The sequence below is a fragment of the Schistocerca gregaria genome, chromosome 8 (assembly GCF_023897955.1).
Source record: "Schistocerca gregaria isolate iqSchGreg1 chromosome 8, iqSchGreg1.2, whole genome shotgun sequence".
NCBI lineage: Eukaryota > Metazoa > Arthropoda > Insecta > Orthoptera > Acrididae > Schistocerca > Schistocerca gregaria.
In genome coordinates, this window is record NC_064927.1 from 84,520,121 (window position 1) to 84,533,837 (window position 13,717).

At 41.1% G+C, this 13,717-nt stretch overlaps 1 protein-coding gene across 1 annotated transcript in view; it reads right to left on the reverse strand.

The window, feature by feature from the left end:
* LOC126285291 (protein qui-1) overlaps positions 1–13,717 on the reverse strand; it is a 1,482,105-nt gene that overhangs the window by 218,567 nt on the left and 1,249,821 nt on the right. The window contains exons 14-15 of the mRNA XM_049984579.1: positions 12,181–12,294; positions 3,047–3,280 (exon numbers count right to left, since the gene is read on the reverse strand). Coding sequence (XP_049840536.1) covers positions 3,047–3,280; positions 12,181–12,294 — 348 coding nt within the window. The remainder of the gene's footprint in view (positions 1–3,046; positions 3,281–12,180; positions 12,295–13,717) is intronic.

Here is a 13,717-nt window from a genome sequence, read left to right on the forward strand (position 1 = left end):
AATATACTCTTATATCTTTGTAGTTCATTTTATAAAAAATATGGTTCTCTGTTTGCATAAAATAACATGTAAAGTGAAAGATTCTTTTTTATTTCAAAATAATACTCAGCAAATGGATTATCACACTTTGGAAAATAAAATTAATGGCTTTTTTAGTCTTTTATGCAGTTTATGTCCTATATTGGGAATTTTAGGTCTCTTTTATTAATTGTTTCATAAAAACTATTATTGTTCAAATATTCATATACATTCTTTTGTATTTTTAGTGTTTTGGTATTGTTAGTATTTCTGATAATTTATATTTTGTTTAAGGGATAATAAACAATTATATACAGCCCTAATTCATGTTGGAGTCATCATTATCACCACCACTCATTGCTCAGCATAGTGACCCCATTAAGCAACTGTCTCCTGGATGATTACCAGCTTCTCTTCGAACCTGCTCTTTAGTGTGATCTATGCACCTTCTCGCTGCTCTTCCCCTGCATCTCTCTCTCTGTCCATCTTCCCTACCATGGTTATTTTGTCTACATTTTCTCCAGCTCTTCTCACAACATGGCTACAGATCTGATTGATTGACACGAGAAGAATGGCACCTGGAGATACTGAGTTGCTCAATAATGGACACTTCTTTCAGTCCATTTCATGCACACCTTGTGCCAACGTCAAAGCTCAAATGAATTGATACCCTGCTTGTCTCTGGCCTTAAGTCTCCATGTTTGACAACCATAAATGAAAATGGAAAACACAAGTATTTCAATGAGCCAGACCATTTTGGTTTTCGTTATTACTCTACTCTGCCAGATTTGACAAGCTCCTTCATACTCTTCCTCGCAGATCTGGCTTCCTGTTCCATCTTCACAGTTCCCTCTGTCACAGATGGTTGACTCAAAATAGATGAAAGGATGCACGACTTGTGCTCCTCAATCAATTATCATGAGTTTGGACTGCTGAGATTAGAAGTCTAATGCATATGATAGACTAATGGCCTTCACTTTCATTAGTAGCTAAGCAAGTTCATCTTCACTGTTGGCTAAAAGTTCCATGTCACTAGCAAATCGGAGGTTGTTATTAGTTCTGTCATCAAGTGATATGCCATCAGTCCACGAATCAAGAGCATTCCTAATGACACGTTCTGCACAGATGTTCTACAGGTTTGCGGACAGAACACAACCCTGTCTGACATTTTTTGATACAGTTAAGAAATCAGACGTGTCAGCATTCGTCTTCAAAGTTTTGAGGTGATTACCATATAGACTTCCGATCAGAGCTGTTGAGTTTTTGAGTAAGTGGCAACAATTTCTTCCTGTTTGGACAGGCCTGACTCAGGAAACAGTTAGCGTTTGCACAGTTTTGCCAGTTGTGAAAGATATAGGTAACTACACGGAAAATGCATTCTCAAAGAAAATGGTTAATTTTGGGCACGGTGTTCATTAGAACATAGCTGTACTGATGAATGTAGTATCATTTGAGTAATATCTGTGAAAAACCTGCTGCTTGCATGTATTTGAATAGTAACAATACGAATTCAGAAAATAATTCTCTTGTAGACTTCTCTTTGGGTTGAGCCTGGGCTTGGTATTTGGTTAACAACGATTGTGAAGAAGGAGCAGCTGCTCATAAAACTCTAAGCTGACCTGGTAGCAGCACAAACAGAATTAAAGCACTTAAGAGTTGTGAAACTGGCTGCAGTAAAATTAGGAATAGAGCAGATGACTGGACTGTGATTGAACTGGTCAGATCAGGTATTAGGTTAATGGGCTATTGTACTGTAAGTCTGTTAACTTTAGGCTAGTTTACATGCCCCCAGCAGCTGCAATGCTCAAGGCACTGTGAACCAAAGAGTGAATACAACTCGAGAAGTTAATGAATACTGTGAAAAGACGGAAAAAGTAGTCAGAGGATGAAAAGACCAAGAAAGTTTGTATTGCATGACAACACCTATAATTTCGAGATTATGGTATTTAAATTTATAAAATTATTAATAGAAAAAAATGCATCCCACACAAACATCAGTATGTGATGCTACGATACACACACTGATGAGGCAAAATATTTTGAGCACCTGCTTAATAACTTGTTTGTCCGTGTTTGGAATGAAGTAAAACACTGATTCTGCATATCAGGGATCCTGAAGAGCCGACACGTTTTCATTGATTGACGATCAAATTCCGATGGTCCATTACCCGTTGATGACGTCGTTGGGTCATCATATGAACACGAAAGGCTGATCTGCCATGGGCCTCCATGTTCAGCAATGTGTGATGGATGATGTGCTCCAAAACACTTCTGGGTGCTCCAGCACTGAACTCTCTCGGCAGAGATGCAAAGATCGTCATCTATCCTACTTACCAGAGCAGACAAGCCCCCGAACCCCATGTCCTGTGAAGAATCGAGGACGTCCAACCATTTAGCGCCTAGTGGTAGTTTAACAGTCCTGCTTCTTTCGATAGACTCTCACGACAGTAACTCGTGAACATTCGACCAGCATCTCCATTTCAGAGATACTCGTTCACAGGCTCTGCGTAATAATAAATAATCTGCGCTTTGTCAGAGCCGCTTATCTCAATGGATTTCCTCATTTGCAGGCCATATCTTCGCTAGGATGATCTGTTGCCCGTGTGGGCTCCGGTTAAATACTTTTATTACCGCGTCATGTGCCCGCAACCCCATCAGGCGGCATCCGACGTCGCAGTGGGCATAATCTTTTGGCTTATCAGAGTATTTTTAAGTTAACACATATAGCTTTGATACTGTGGTGTCTACATTCTTAAAATTGTTATCACGCATAATTTCTTTACATGTTATTTGACAAAAAATAAGTGAATCCACTGACGATGGTGAAAGTTCACCGAAAGAAGAACTATTTACGTTTGCTCAAGGCAGATTGTATTTCCATAACTACGAACGATTTCGTTGTTTGACCATTGGCCAATCTGAGAACGCTTCCAGTGCTGACTCAGTCTTTTGCTGTCCGTGCCTATTTTCTCCTATCGCTTCTGTACAAATAGGTGATTGTCCATTCTAGACCGGGTGGGGGTCTCACCTGCGACGGGCCGCAGCCAGCATACGACCTGGGCGCCCAGCTGCAGCGGGTCCCTGGTGAGCACGTCGCTGGACTTGCGGATGGTGTAGTAGACGAGCTCGAGGTCTCGGTCCAGCAAGTAGCAGCGCACGTGCTCCAGCACGCAGCGCAGGTAGCTCACCGACACCGTCTGCACCGCCGCCAGCAGGAAGTCGAAGTTGCACACCGTCAGCTGCTTCAGCCGGCAGCTGTCCCCTGCGGGCACGCAACGCAACCTCACTGGCTGTCCCTGCGATGGTCCGTCACAGACTCCACGCCATGGAGGTAAAAAGAAGAGTTGTCGTAACGTCACAAACTTGAAGCCGACACAAGTGAAGATCCGTCATGTTAGCTACCCCAAAACATTCACTTCTCGTGGTTTGATTCCGTGTAATCGTGAAGTGTTTTGATAAAAAATGCCGGATTGAGTCACTTATGGGTGTACTAATTGTTCTGATTGTAATCTGAAGTTTAAACAACTCACATTTCAATCGTAAGTCGACTTCTTTAAGCGCTATTTGCTTATATATACTCGAAATTCTGATGCAGTTTTACAGTATGGTTTTATTTCTGTGATTTGACTTTAGATTCCCTATTAGTCCAACGCGAAGAGCTCTCTGGAGATGAGCAATACACTTGGTTTTCATTGTTTGGTTATTGCCAAATAACTGAAAAGTCCTGGCAAGAAATATCTACATCTACATGACTACTCTGCAATTCTAATTTTGTGCTTGGCAGAGGGTACATCGAACCACAATCATACTATCTCTCTACTATTCCACTCCCTAACAGCGAGCGGGAAAAACAAACACCTAAACCTTTCTGTTCGAGCTTTGATTTCTCTTATTTTATTTTGATGATCATTCCTACCTATGTAGGTTGGGCTCAACAAAATATTTTCGCATTCGGAAGAGAAAGTTGGTGACTGAAATTTAGTAAAAAGGTCTCGCCGCGACGAAAAACGTCTGTGCTGTAATGACTTCCATCCCAACTCGTGTATCATATCTGCCACACTCTCTCCCCTATAACGTGATAATAAAAAACGAGCTGCCCTTTTTTGCACCCTTTCCATGTCCTCCGTCAATCCCACCTGGTAAGGATCCCACACCGCGCAGCAATATTCTAACAGAGGACGAACGAGTGTAGTGTAAGCTGTCTCTTTAGTGGACTTGTTGCATCTTCTAAGTGTCCTGCCAATGAAACGCAACCTTTGGCTCGCCTTCCCGACAATATTATCTATGTGGTCCTTCCAATTGAAGTTTTCGTAATTTTAAGACCCAGGTACTTAGTTGAATTGACAGCCTTGAGAATTGTACTATTTATCGAGTAATCGAATTCCAACGGATTTCTTTTGGAACTCATGTGGACCATCTCACACTTTTCGTTATTTAGCGTCAACTGCCACGTGACACACCATACAGCAATCTTTTCTAAATCGCTTTGCAACTGATACTGGTCTTCGGATGACCTTACTAGACGGTAAATTACAGCATCATCTGCGAACAATCTAAGAGAACTGCTCAGATTGTCACCCAGGTCATTTATACAGATCAGGAACAGCAGAGGTCCCAGGACGCTTCCCTGGGGAACACCTGATATCACTTCAGTTTTATTCGATGATTTGCCGTCTATTACTACGAACTGCGACCTTCCTGACAGGAAATCACGAATCCAGTCGCACAACTGAGACGATACCCCATAGCTCCGCAGCTTGATTAGAAGTCGCTTGTGAGGAACGGTGTCAAAAGCTTTCCGGAAATCTAGAAATACGGAATCAACTTGAGATCCCCTGTCGATAGCGGCCATTACTTCGTGCGAATGAAGAGCTAGCTGCGTTGCACAAGAGCGATGTTTTCTGAAGCCATGCTGATTACGTGTCAATAGATCGTTCCCTTCGAGGTGATTCATAATGTTTGAATACAGTATATGCTCCAAAACCCTACTGCAAACCGACGTCAATGATATAGGTCTGTAGTTAAATGGATTACTCCTACTACCCTTCTTGAACACTGGTGCGACCTGCGCAATTTTCCAATCTGTAGGTACAGATCTATATGTGAGCGAGCGGTTGTATATTAGTGCTAAGTAGGGAGCTATAGTATCAGCGTAATCTGAAAGGAACCTAATCGGTATACAAGCTGGACCTGAAGACTTGCCCACATCAAGCAATTTGAGTTGCTTCGCAACCCCTAAGGTATCTACTTCTAAGAAACTGGGGATTAATGTTTTAAAATGAAATAATCTAATATAAAATTAATGTAACTACATGTAGTTAATTAAATCTTCAGTAAAATGTGTGGGACACCTGTTACAGTGGTTAAATTATAAGTACTTAAAGCGTTACATATTTGTTAAAGCAAAGTTTCCTATCGAAGTTCAGGCTACTTCGATCATTGCATTAATCACTGTGTTGTCGTGTTACTATGTAAACTGCTGTTATTTGCCAAACTGAATGTCACTTGGTAGGTACAATTTAAAAACGAAGCATATGTGTAAACTACAATGTGCTTGACTATCTTAAATTCAGTTCTTTTCCTTCGTAATTTAACGAATCCTTCACTTTGTTTACATGACAGTTGGCTTATTTATATCATCCCTGCATACATCTATGGGACACCAAAGGAAATATGGCATGTTTCTTGCAAACTTGAATATTTAAAATTTGCATTTGACTTGAAAATACAACGAATACAAATCGGTGCCTCTAAACTATCAATCATTGCTTTTGGAGTTCTGGCTTTATCAATTATCGACATGGACCGGGGTCCGGTATGAGTCCGCTTTGCTCGTTCCTACTGGTGCGTCGGTAGTGTATCGATATATCGAAATATCACCATTCTACAAAAGGCAACATTTATTACTCGATATATCGATATAAAAAAGCCAATAAAGCGTATCGATATTTTTTCTTTTATATTATATTTTTTGAAATTTCTCGGAAAATTTTTGAAACTGTTCTTTTCAAGTTTTAGTAGAACACAATTCTGCTTTCAGCATGTGAAGGAGTCTTGCTTCTTTTTGAGATTCTATCAAGTCCAATCATTCTCTTTTACTGTGTGAAACAGGTATATGTGGTGTCATTTCTTCACATCGACATTCTTCAGAAACAGTTGCTAAAAATTATGTCAGTACTCTAAATGACAAGACTGGTCTCTGCAGTGGGCGGAGACGTGTGATAGGAAATGCTGACGTAATCGGCGTTCGGCGAAACTAACAGAAACAGCAACGTTTAGCCTCACCATGCAATTCTGAAGCTACAACTGCCAGGGCGCTGGCGTTTGCAGAAATGAAAAAAAAAAAAAAAAAAAAAAAAAAAAAAAAAAAAAAAAAATCAGGGCTGTCGAAATCTGACGAAATCGAACGATGAACTCATGTGCTACTGAAATGTAGTTACCATTGTTATAAAAGTGGTTATTGGCAAGCGTGAACGTATATCGCTTTCCATTCAATTCTTGCTCTAAGGAGGGATAGGTGGTTCGCTAGGTTGTTGATGTGCGATATATCTTACAATAAACCAGTACTTAAATACCGGCAGTATTATTACAATGTGAGCCCAGTACTTTTATGGGCAGGTTCGTTGATATTTTCTCCGCCGATATGTCAATATCTTCTTCGATATCGCGGGCCATAATGTCTTTTTTTCAATGTCGATATGTCGGATTTCCGATATTTTTAATCATATCAACAGTCCCAGTTACTACCCGGAAATGCGCGGTACAGAGCTACGTTTCATTTGATATTGCCGTCTGGCATTTTTCGGTCGGGACCAGTGGTGTGAAGACCGTCCTTCCAGCCTGCGTCAACCATGGAGACACAAGGGTACACGTGTACTGAAGTACGGTGGTCAAAGTAGACCATCTTAGGTTTCCGCAAGCCTAGCAAGCTTCACAGAACGCGTTCAGCCTGCGGCACCTCACAACACGATGCGCTATCAATCCAGCCCGGTCTTTGTGTGTGTAGGGAGTTTCGCAGCAGCTCTTTTATCACAACGATGGGAGCAGCAAAATGAACTTAAAGGAGACTGATGAGAAATTAAGTTTTGTGGAATATAACCCAGTCACGCAAGTCCAGCAGCGGAAAAGTTATCGTGTGTACATCTACATGGATAGTCCGCAAATCACACTTAAGTGCCGGGTAGAGGATTCAACTAACCTCCTTCACAATAACTTTCTGTTGCTCCATTCTAGAACAGCGCGCGGAAAAAACGAGCACCTATATCTTTCCGTGCGATTTCTGATTCCCCTTATTATGATGATAGTTTCTTCCTATGTAGTCGGCATCGACAAAATATTTTCGCATTTGGAGGAGAAAGTTGGTAATTGAAATTTTGTGAAAACATTCCGCCCCAACGAAAAACGCCTTCGTTGTAATGGCGTCCAACCCAAATATTGTATCATATACGCCACACTTTCTCCCATATTTCAGAAATGGCTCTGAACACTATGAGACCTAACTTCTGAGGTCATCAGTCGCCTAGAACTTAGAACTAATTAAACCTAACCAACCGAAGGATATCACACACATCCATGCCAGAGGCGGGATTCGAACCTGCGACCGTAGCAGTCACTCGGTTACAGACTGTAGGTCCTAGAACCGCACGGCCACCCAGGCCGGCTCCCTTATTTCGCGATGTAAAAAACGTAGCTTATCTTGTAACGATCCCATATTGCGCACCAATGCTCCAAAAGAGGGCGGACAAGCGTAGTGTAGACAGTCTCTTTAGTAAATCTGTTACATTTTCTAAGCGTTCTTTCAATAAAATGCAATCTTTGGTCTTCCTTCCGCACAACATTCTCTATATTTTCTTTCCCAGTAAGTACTTCGTAATTGTAATTCCAAGGTATTTAGTTAATTTTACATTTACATTTAACTGATATATCGTATAACCCCCCCGCAATGAACCATTGACCTTGCCGCTAGTGGGGAGGCTTGCGTGCCTCAGCGATACAGATACCCGTACCATAGGTGCAACCACAATGGAGGGGTATCTGTTGAGAGGCCAGACAAACGTGTGGTTCCAGAAGAGGGGCAGCAGTCTTTTCAGGAGTTACATGGGCAACAGTCTGGTTGATTGGCTGATCTGGCCTTGTAACACTAACCAAAACGGCCTTGTTGCGCTGGTACAGCGAACGGCTGAAAACAAGGGAAACTACAGCTGTAATTTTTCCCGAGGGCATACAGCTTTACTGTATGGTTAAATTGTGATGGCGTCCTCTTGGGTAAAATAGTCCCCCATTCGGATCTCCGGGCGGAGACTACTCAAGAGGTCGTCGTTATCAGGAGAAAGAAAACTGGCGTTCTACGGATCGGAGAGTGAAATATCAGATCCCTTAATCGGGCAGGTAGGTTAGAAAATTTAAAAAGGGAAATGGATAGGTTAAAGTTAGATATGGTGGGAATTAGTGAAGTTCGGTGTCAAGAGGAACAGGAGTAGGTTTTATAATAAATAAACAAATAGGAGTGCGGGTAAGCTACTACAAACACCATAGTGAACGCATTATTGTGGCAAGATAGACACGAAGCCCACGCCTTCTACTTTAGTACAAGTTTAAATGCCAATTAGCTTTGCAGATGATGAAGAAATTGATGAAATGTATGATGAGATAAAAGAACTTATTCAGGTAGTGAAGGGAGACGAAAATTTAATAGTCATGGGTGACTGGAATTCGAGAGTAGGACAAAGGAGAGAAGGAAACATAGTAGGTGAATATGGATTGGGGGTAAGAAATGAAAGAGGAAGCCGTCTAGTAGAATTTTGCACACAGCATAACTTAATCATGGTTAACACTTGGTACAAGAATCATGAAAGAAGGTTCTATACATGGAAGGATCCTGGAGATACTAGATAGTATCAGATAGATTATGTAATGGTAAGACAGATTTAGGAACCAGGTTTTAAATTGTAAGACATTTCCAGGGGCAGATGTGGACTCTGACCACAATCTATTGGTTATGAACTGCAGATTAAAACTGAAGAAACTGCAAAAAGATGGGAATTTAAGATGGGACGTGGATAAACGGACTAAACTAGAGGTTTTACGGAGTTTTAGGGGTAGCATAAAGGACAATTGACAGGAATGGGGGAAAGAAATACAGTAGAAGAAGAATGGGTAGCTCTGAGGGATTAAGTAGTGAAGGCAGCAGAGGGTCAAGTAGGTAAAAAGAGGAGGGCTAGTAGAAATCCTTGGGTAACAGAAGAAATATTGAATTTAATTTATGAAAGGAGAAAATATAAAAATCCAATAAATGAAGCGTCTCAAAAATGAGATCGACAGGAAGTGCAAAATGGCTAATTAGGGATGGCTAGAGGACAAATGTAAGGATGTAGAGGTTTATCTCACTAGAGTAAGATGGATACTACCTACAGGAAAATTAAAGAGACCTTTGGAGAAAAGAGAACCACTTGCAATAATATCAAGAGCTCAGATGGAAACACAGTTCTAACCAAAGAAGGGAAAGCAGAAAGGTGGAAGGAGTATATAGAGAGTCTATACAAGGGCAATGTACTTGAGGACAATATTATGGAAATGGAAGAGGCTGTAGATGAAGATGGAATGGGAGATAGGATGCTGCGTGAAGAGTTTGACAGAGCACTGAAAGACCTGAGTCGAAACAAGGCCCCGGGAGTAGACAACATTCCATTAGAACTGCTGACAGCCTTGGGAGAGCCAGTCCTGACAAAACTCTACCATATGGTGAGCAAGATGTATGAGACAGGCGAAATACCCTCAGACTTCAAGAAGAAAATAATAATTCCAATCCCAAGAAAGCAGGTGTTGACAGACGTGAAAATTACCAAATTATCAGCTTAATAAGTCACAGCTGCAAAATACTAACGCGAATTATTTACAGACGAATGGAAAACTGGTAGAAGCCGACCTCGGGGAAGATCAGTTTGGATTCCGTGGAAATATTGGAACAGGTGAGGCAATACAGACCATACAACTTATCTTAGAAGAAAGATTAAGGAAAGGCAAACCTGCGTTTCTAGCATTTGTAGACTTAGAGAAAGCTTTTGACAATGTTGACTAGAATACTCTCATTCGAATTCTAAATGTAGCAGGGGTAAAATACTGGTAGCGAAAGGCTATTTACAGTTTGTACAGAAACCTGATGGCAGTTATAAGAGTCCAGGGGCATGAAAGGGAAGCAGTGGTTGTGAAGGGAGTGTGACAGGGTTGTAGCCTCTCTCCGATGTTATTCAACCTGTATATTGAGCAAGCAGTAAAGGAAACAAAAGAAAAATTTGGAGTAGGTATTAAAAGCCATGGAGAAGACAAAAAAAAATTGAGGTTCGCCAGTGACATTGTAATTCTGTCAGAGACAGCAAAGGACTTGGAAAAGTGGTTGAACGGAATGGACAGTGTCTTGAAAGGAGGATATAAGATGAACATCAACAAAAGCAAAACGAGGATAATGGAATTTACTCGAATTAAGTTGGGTGATGCCGAGGGAATTAGATTAGGAAATGAGACTCTTAAAGAAGTAAAGGAATTTTGCTATTTAGGGAGCAAGTAGAGAGGTTATAAAATGTATACTGGCTATGGCAAGGAAAGTGCTTCTGAAGAAGAGAAATTTGTTAACATCGAGTATAGAATTAAGTGTCAGCATTCGTTTCTGAAGTATTTGTATGCAGTGTAGCCACGTATGGAAGTGAAACATGGACGATAAATAGTTCTGACAAGAAGAGAATAGAAGCTTTCGAAATGTGGTGCTACAGAAGAAAGCTGAAGATTAGATGGGCAGATCACATAACTAATGAGGAAGTATTAAATAGAATTTGGGAGAAGAGGGGTTTGTGACACAACTTGACTAAAAGAAGGGACCGGTTGGTAGGACATGTTCTGTGACATCAAGGGATCACAAATGTAGCATTTGAGGGCAGCGTGGAGGGTAAAAATCGTAGAGGGAGACCAAGAGATGAGTACACTAAGCAGATTCAGAAGGATGTAGGTGGCAGTAGGTACTGGGAGATGAAGAAGCTTGCACAGGATAGAGTAGCATGGAGATTTGTATCAAACTAGTTTCAGGAGTGAAGACTACAACAACAACAAGTTAATGAGGAAATGCTTAGTTCGTTCGGTATTGTTATCATCAGTAGAGCCATGTCAAAATTGTTCAAGAATTTTTAGAAACTTCAGTTTAGTAATTACACATACCTACAGGTTTGTCTAATATTCCTACTGCATTTAATGGCTTTGTTTAACAGGACAACGGGATATATGAGCAAAATATAAACGAATTAATGCAGAATACATTGTCTGCTCAACATTTCAATGTCCGGAAACGTACTAGGGTTTCTAGTGGTACAGCACAACTTAATCGATTTTTACTTCATATTTGAAGTGGTTGATTTTACTCTTTTACAGAAACCTGGAACATCCGATGTAGCAGACACGGCACCGAATCGTGAAGTATTTCTTTTTGCAGGCACGTGCGAGCCATGTTGTGTAGATAGGCAAGAAATCATACCTCTGTGCAAGAAACGATGCCTGAGAAATTTTAGCCCTACACCTCAGGCAATCTAAGTTCGATATCCAGAAAATATGTATGAAGTGAGGGTTCGGACGTGCAGAGCAGAATTCCTGTAGTCAACATACATTGACTTCAAGAGTCAGGTGAGCGCGGTATGGTATAAGGTTTTGTCGAAGGGCTCTGCAGAGTAACAATGCCACTACATCACAGGCACAAACAGCCTGTTCAAATGTACCATGGATCTTGTTCACGCGTTTGATAGGCATTTTAATAATTTGCATTCGATATTTGAAATGAATTCGGTTTGAAGCTCTCAAGCGATATATGGGTTGTTTACGAGAAGTGGCTAAGCTCAGATATCGCTAGTTGCCTTTCATACTAAAAACGGGATAGGCACTTTTTTTCTTTTTAAAGTTTGTTACTGCACTATATCGTATTGCTCAGCCTCTGTATTGGTACGTTATGCTGCACTGGGAGAGCGAAATAGTTTCCTGCTACGTAAAATTGATAGCGTTCTGAAATATGACAAACGAACTTCCAGCTACGAAGCGTGATTTATCATACATTTAAACAGAGGGAAAATATTCTTCGATGTTTACCTCCTGGCACCATATTTTATATATCCATCATAAGTTACTTACCAGCCTTCAGGAGGTGAATCCAAGACTCTTCAACATGTCTGAGGCTGTACGTGACGTCATCTGGTAGGAAACTCGTTTGAAACGGCGTCTCCTTGTTTTCTGTTGGCGATGGAGCTGGAAAGCACAACAAATTTTAAATCTTCATGGGGATTTTGCTGCACTACTGCGTTCTCAAATTAAAATATCAAAGATTCGGATGCAAAGCTACGTTCTACAATGAGGTCGAGTTATCATATGTATGCCAATACCGAGGAAGAGGAGCCACTGTTCAGTGTATGAAGGATGGAAAGATGCTATGAGGGCTACTATGCGATTTCTAAAATCTTAAAAATAAATACTTCTCTTTGGCCACCGCTGATTAGTTGAGCAACGCTATTTATTTGAAATAATCAAACCACCATTATCTGTTGTTTGCGAGTGGCTATTTCCATCGATTTTCTCTTTGAAAGAGTATAAGGATTTTACAGTGCAATCTTTCTCAATTATGAAAATCAAATATTGGTATCACTGAAGTAACGAAAAGTGCAGTTCTCTTCTGTTTAAGAATAACATGTAATAATGAACAGGTACTGTGAGTTATGTAAGAAATCTGCTTTCTTCGAAATAGAACATTATTCAAGCTGACAAAATTCTGCCAACCACTTCTTGGAAGCTGGAAATCTGACGCGAAGAAGTGCGGCGTGGGAACCGATTTAATTCGTATGAGCTGTCCACTGAAAAGTGCAGCCGAATTAGCTCATACAAGATAATTACGTCTACGTCATTTACAAGAGCTCCTTCGTCGCAGTAGTGAAATAATGATTATTCGTAATTTTACATGTTTACTGTGTTGGCCCGTAGGCTACAGTGTAATTGCAGCCCTGACTCCATGTCCCAAACTGGTTTGCTCCTTCCGTCGTCCAGAGTACTGTCGTCAACAATCATGACATCCGAGTGTTTCATGTAGTATAAATTAGGTGTGATTGGGACCTTTACGAAGACACGTCAGAAAATGAAGCAAAACACGCCTCTATGTCCACTGAAACTGAGCTACACGATTTTGACAAAAGCTGTCTCAGTGCAAGGACGCTGTCTGAGGTCGGCAAACAGTGGCGTACGAACGGGACCGGACGAACAATTCCCGAGCGCAGATTATGCTGCAACCTCGCTGCCCGTAAAAGTTGTGACTACACGAGTGAAGAGCACACATTGGTAGTGAAATCATCTAAGGAAACCAGGCGAAAATACGCTGATGATTCAAGACATTGTGACCCTCTACTTAAAAGCGTGCTCGAACGTAATTCAGCTGTGATTCCGCGTGTCATGGATTCGACAAATATTTGAAAGGCTTCCAGAGGTTTGTGACACCAACTGCCTACGAATAGGTGACACACTTCTCGAAATTTACAGACTGTTGGAATATGAGTGCGGAGATGGTGCACGAAAGTGTCCCAGCTGGGCTTCATCGGATTCAGATGGGCCAAATTTGATGGCCAAGACATCAACGTGAGTTCACTATCATGCTTCTCAAACCGTTGCAGCACGATTCTGTCCTTGT